This window comes from Setaria italica, chromosome IV, assembly GCF_000263155.2.
Source record: "Setaria italica strain Yugu1 chromosome IV, Setaria_italica_v2.0, whole genome shotgun sequence".
Classification (NCBI taxonomy): domain Eukaryota; kingdom Viridiplantae; phylum Streptophyta; class Magnoliopsida; order Poales; family Poaceae; genus Setaria; species Setaria italica.
The window spans coordinates 13,099,549-13,105,820 of NC_028453.1; the positions used below are offsets into that span (position 1 = coordinate 13,099,549).

At 43.4% G+C, this 6,272-nt stretch overlaps 1 protein-coding gene across 3 annotated transcripts; it reads left to right on the plus strand.

The window, feature by feature from the left end:
• Positions 1-1,965: 1,965 nt before the first annotated feature.
• On the plus strand, positions 1,966-5,999 carry LOC101755282 (putative disease resistance protein At1g50180). 3 transcript variants are annotated; one of them, XM_022826020.1, is made up of 5 exons: positions 1,966-2,032; positions 2,158-2,337; positions 2,484-2,698; positions 3,211-3,457; positions 5,216-5,999. In XM_022826020.1, exons 3-5 carry the CDS (start codon positions 2,583-2,585, stop codon positions 5,237-5,239), a joined length of 387 nt encoding a protein of 128 aa, XP_022681755.1. In that variant the 5' UTR covers positions 1,966-2,032; positions 2,158-2,337; positions 2,484-2,582; the 3' UTR covers positions 5,240-5,999. The 3 variants fall into 3 exon arrangements, with proteins under 3 accessions (XP_022681755.1, XP_022681754.1, XP_012701145.1); XM_022826019.1 differs by having other exon boundaries at positions 3,211-3,557; positions 5,216-5,995; XM_012845691.2 differs by lacking the exon at positions 5,216-5,999 and having other exon boundaries at positions 3,211-3,857.
• Positions 6,000-6,272: the final 273 nt, after the last annotated feature.

A 6,272-nucleotide genomic window follows, 5' to 3' on the forward strand; every position in this document is an offset into this window, starting at 1 on the left:
TGTTAAACTTTAACAGGATGGAGCCAAACAGGCCCTAAGCAACAGCTCACTGCTCAAATGGGTCAACAACAGGCTACTGTGAAGCTGTCATTAACAGAGGAAAAAAAACCAGAGCTATTGCACTCCTGCTAGGAATAAATAGATCAAAGAGCACTTCCCTGCAGTACCACTAATCAAAGCTCTATGCAAAAATTAACTTAACACTTGGACGCGACCATATCCAGAGCAAGATGATGCATGCAAGAGAAAGCTTTAAATACTTGCTCATATAACCAGGCCACACGACATGCAAGAAATAGGTCACAGTGCATTCAATTAAATAAGCAACAAGCTGATGCTATTTTCTTCCAACCGAACTAGCATGTGATAGCAAACAAAAAAACCATCAGACAAGGTAATGATGGTGCATACTATTGCATGAAAGGGACTTCTCATGAAGTGAGTTCTCAATTACTGAAACTCTGAATCGAACTTCCAAAAGGAACAACAGACCTAAACTGAAGTTGTGCAGCTGATGCAACTCTGTTCTGGACCTGCACTGGATGAGACAGAAAAACGAAATATTCTCACCAAAATGCAGATGTCGATCAGGCCAGGTTGCACTCGATTGCCTGCACCCTCACAGTTCATCTCAGCTGCTAGGATCCTATCAAACTGGAAGCCGAAACATTCAGAGAGTTGCGAAACAACTAAAACCAACAACCAGAGAGAGCTCGCACTAGATGTCACAAAAACAACTCAGATCAGGTTCGTTTTACAGGAAACTTGAGCCACGAGTTCTTCTCTACATCAGTAAACAGATCCTAGAAGAACAGCTCCAAACGGAAAGAGATTCATCACTATTTTCCAGAAAATCGATTAACCCTAGGAAAAGAACCAGAGTTGCTCAAACCTCAAAATCAAGTGACGAGAGTGAGGAATTTGCTAGGGAATAGCCACAGAAAGAATCACAGATGTTCTAGCATAACTTAAACAGACGGAGGAATTGGACATTAGAACAGAGTACGTTACAGAGTACTCTAGCTAGGAAACCTCCCACATCCTCACTCTACCACTCAAGATTAAGAGAAATCACTCTCTTCTCTCTCTAATCCCCTCTCATGAAGCACACCTAGCCTAAGAGCAAGAAAACGAATTAGGGTTCCAAAGAAAAAAGCAGCCCAAACCAGCCATCCATCTATATAAGGTCCATGGCTAAAGGCGAAAATATCCCTACTCTACTGACTAAGATAACTACCCATGCAGGGACTTTTTATTTGGTCCATATTTTTTAGACGCATTGGACAGACATGCCACCTTCACGACTTCACTTCACCTTGAAGCAAGCTTCACGATGGCGCCACGTGCCCTCCTTCTCGAAGCTCCGGCCATACCGGGCTCGCCCCCGATTTTGAGGCCCGAAGCAGGAAACCTGCCTGCATGGTGGTATTGAGGCCTAAACTACCCAAACCGTCCATCTCCGCTTGGCTGCCATGCGACCTCCTCGATGTTGACGTGTGCCCGACCTCCGCCAAGCCTTTGACGCCTCCGTCCCGCTTGACTCGACCGACGCTGTCTCCATCCCACCATGTTCTTTTGCTCTTCCGTGCACCATGTGGATCGTCCGGACTTCTCGAGTCCCTCGATCCAAGCCTACTCGTGTTCACCCTTCACCGCTCTAGTACGAACCTTTCGCTTGGCTTTCACTGCACGCCGTCAGCCGCCATGTCGCATCCATCATCTGCACATCACAAGCCAAAAAATACATTATTCCACACAACGTTGTCAATCACTCATCATACAAGGGTAACCACAATTGATCCTCGCTTACTCTTTCGTACCTTGTGGTACACCAGCTTCATCCTTTGCCTCTGCTTTATGCAACGACTTCGAGTGCCGAGTAGGTTTGGAACAGATTCCCAAAACTCTCGGAGTGATGTGCGCGCTATAAAATCCGCTTTCATGGCTCTGTTTTCTACGACTTCTCTGGGTTCCAATTCGAACATCCTGTTTTCTTGAAGGCAAGCCATCGCAGAGGGTGTGGCCGGGCCGGGTAAGGGAGACCCATTTTTTTGTTTTGTAGTTCTTCATATAATCTTATGTTTAGCATTTCTATTCATACCATATGTTGCGAAAAACCGTGTTTTATTTACTGTTTGCATTCCGTCAAAACAACAGAGGAACAAAGATAATACTGCTTGATACTATATCGGCCGGCTATATGGTTCTGGAAAAGCGATGTTGTTGCGTTGAGAACTCTGATTAAGCAAGCTTGCACTGAGAGTTGGAGCCTCCTAGTGTGATCAGGGACGGTGGAAGGTGTCTTTAGCAATTCCGGATTATCCTATAGGGTGTCTGGTGAGTTGGGCAATTTGTCCAATTGTCCATTGGTTTACCGCTTGATCTGCTTTCCTTCCCTCTATTTCCTTTTCTTCTTTAGGTGAACTTTTAGCATTGGATTTTGGACAAACTTTGGTAAGTGTTTATATGTTAAAAAACTGCAGAAAAGTGAATCCACACTAGCCTATATATACTAGTCGAACTGTGTGAAGACTTGTCTTTGCCACATTACAAAATCCTAAAAAGGTTCGGGTGAACAAAAGATGGCGGAGACGGTGCTCAACATGGCAAGGTCCATGCTGGGGAGTGCTGTAAGCAAGGCGGCATCGATTGCTGCGGATGAGATGAGCTTGATGCTGGGAGTGCGGAAGGAGATATGGTAAGGATCTATATCACTAATTAGCATTTTTTTTCCTGCATTATTAGAGCCATTGGCCCGTCAACTATGTGCAGCTTGTCCTAGTAGACATTTTTTAAAAAGCATTAATTTTTGAAATAATATATTTTTAAAACAATCCTTTTTTATAGTGGGCCGAATGGACAAAGTAAATTATTTGAGATAGTAAACTAGTTTTTTCTTTTTTCTAATTTTTCGAAATATGTTGGAGCGGGTTTTGGATACATGACTTTTCTATGTAATTCTATAGATGAACATTTGTAGCCGCACCAAGGTTTGGCCATACCACAACGTGGATGGCACAGCGGAAAATCTTCAGCTTTTAAAATTTATCACTAACCTGTTTAAATTTCCAAAATATATTAAAAAGTTTTTAGAAAGAATCATGATATTACACAGATTTATCTTCATATAGAACTCAAATCAAATACAGCATTTCAATATTTGTCGGCTCCAAGCTTTGTCCTGAATTTCATTTGAATTTTGGCTGGCAGGTTTATCAAAGATGAGCTAAAAACTATACAAGCATTCCTTATGGCTGCTGAAATGATGGAGAAGAAAGACCTACTACTTAAGGAATGGGTAGAGCAAGTACGAGATCTATCCTATGACATTGAAGATTGCCTTGATGAATTTATGGTGCACGTGGGGAGCCAAAGCCTGCTACAGCGGTTGATGAAGCTCAAAGATCGCCATCGGATTGCTGACCAGATCCGAAGCTTGAAATCAAGAGTTGAAGAAGTAAGCAACAGAAACACACGCTATAGGTTAATCAAGGAGGATCTCCCCAGCACCTCTTGTGACATGGATTCCTTTGTGGAGGATATTCGCAATCTATCAGGTAGTAACATTGATGAAGCTGAACTTGTGGGGTTTGCTGCCCCCAAGCGGAAGCTGCTTCAGTTGATAGATGTCCATGCAAACCATGGCCCTCCTCGGGTGATATGGGTGGTTGGCATGGGTGGTTTGTGTCACGACCCAACAGTTAAAAACAACATTAACATGTTAACATGAGCATCATTTGTGCATAATTGAGCATCATGACCATGTTCATATAATTGTTGTTTATTGTTGAAATTCAAACTTGTGAAGCAACTCAAATTTCTGCTATGCAACTGTACCTTCTGTTATTTTATTTAAATACTATATGCAATTTGATGATTTTATGGTATTTTTACTTAATTTTTCAGTGATGTTTCCTCATGTTAAAAATTCATTTAATTTTTAGTTCTAGCTGTATTTTTTTGTTAATTGCGTGCAAACCTGATCAGTTCTGGAGGTTATTCCTGTGGCATTGTATTCTTTGTGATGTTATCTTTCAAATGAGTATTTTTGGAAGATTTTTGGGTGCCTATAGCTAGGTCGTTTGAAGTGGAGAAGTTGAACTGTTTGAAAATCAGCGGGCCCACGTGTCAGTCGCTCCCTCCTCCTCTCCCGCGCCAGCGCGCTCGCCCATTGGGCAGCATCGGCGGCGCCCGCAGGCCGCCCATCGCCAGACTGGCCACCGTGGCCTCGTCCACACAAAATGCCTCCCTTGCCCTCTCGCTCCCCCTTGCCTTTTTAAGCCCGACGCCGGTCTCCCTGAAACCCTAGCTCCTCAACCTCCATTGCCGCTGCCACCTACTCCTGTGCAGCTACTGTCTCCATCAAAATTCGTTGGCGTCGGTAAGCCTCACGCCAATCCCTTGCACCTACAGCTTCCTCGAGCCATCCCGCATCTGTTTTGCCCCTTGCCTCACCCTCTCCCGCACCGTGCAGGTTCCCTGACAGAGCTTCTCCATCCGCCTCCATCCACCGCCCACCTTTCCCCATCACGCCGCCTTCTCCTCGTCGATCTATCTCTGCTGGTGAGCCCCGTGGCCTCAGGGTGCCGAGCCCTCGCATCCCTGCTACGCTGCGATGCATCGTCCCCCACCACCGGCCAAGGCCACGGCCATGGCCAGCCATGCGCCGCCGGCCTCGTGCCTGTGTGCATGGGTGTGTTGGGTGAGAGAAGAAAGAGAAGAAGAGGGGGGTATGGGAAAAAAATCCAGGGACCCAAATGCAAGATACTAATAGATCTAAGGGCTTAGATGCAAAATAACCGCGTTTTTCTTTATTTCATAGAGTTAAATAGCTGAAAACTTTGGAAATGCATAGAAATGTGTAAACAAATGATAAAAATGCAAAACATATTTTCTTTATTTTATACCTCCTTAATGAAAATAGATTTTAAGGTGAATCCAACTCTCATGATCATGTTTTGTGATCCTCTGTCAGTGTGATTTATTTCATAATTGTTGCTCAGTCAGTGATTTTAATCTTGCAAATCATGCTTGCTAGTGGATTAATCATTTAAGGTGGTCATTCCATTTAATCTTGATGGTTGGTTACTGTTGTGGGTGTGATTGTTCTGTTAACAATTCATTTCTTACTGTTTTTATTATTTTCCATGCATTTCATGGGCATTTGCACTCATAACATCATCTCTAATGCATGCGTGCATTTCATTCATTTTAGAGAGCGACTTGCCGGAGAACGTGACCGTTGAGCCTGAAGCCAAGGCCGAAGTAGAGGTTGATGTTGAACCCGAGGAAAACCAACGCAAGCAGCTATGCATACTTACCCTACTTTTCTAAATAAATTTGTTACTATGTATAGCTATGGGATGCATGTGGGTTATCTATCTTATTTCATTGTTAGAACCTATGTTGTTGATATTATGGCCTCTCTTGTTTTGTTATCATATACCTTGTCGCTCGAGTAGTATGGGTAATATTAAATTAATATTGCTAATTGCTTATCCATGCTTAAACATCGAATGATCACTTTGGTAAGTGAAATGGTTATAGGTTAATTAACACCGATTCTAGTGTGGTTCTCTAATGTTGTTGAATAAAGAACATGATGGTTAATTGGATACAAGATTTGAGCGGTGTGTAGGGTCACGAGAATGGAGTCTCGGTGACATAGACCGCTTGAGTCGATTAAGGACCATCCATTGTTGACGTTGGTTTGAGCCCCTTTTTCGTGCTGCCACATGTTCCCGAATGGAATGAATAAGCGTAATACCTTACTTGTCTCACTCTATGAGGCACGGTCCTAGGTGTGTGGTCCTTAAACTATGTAGAGGAGCCTAGGGGTGTCCCCGGTGGACCTAGGTCATCCTCCACACAAGCTAGGCGTGTTTTACTCATAGTTCGGGGCGGTTTAGAAAGGTTTGGCATGAGTACCCCTTGTGCACCATTTGATCGGGTGTGCGAGCTGCAAGGTCCTCGAGTCGTGTGGGTAAAGAGTACACTTGTAAGGATAAATCAATTCGAATTGCTGCGCTTTCGGTTATGAGCAAGCTTAAGTTCCATGAATTCACCATGGAGTTATCGGATACTTATGTTACGTATTCACATGAATATGCTCTATGTTACCATGTCGATGTAATTATTTTCAACTAAGTTTTGAAGTGGGTTTGGGAAAGATTATAAAACTTGCTAGCTGTCCATAGGGTGCTATTCACATGCTTATGGTCAAAAATTAAGGATAGGATAAGATAGGCTTTTGCAGGTGTACTGAACCTTAA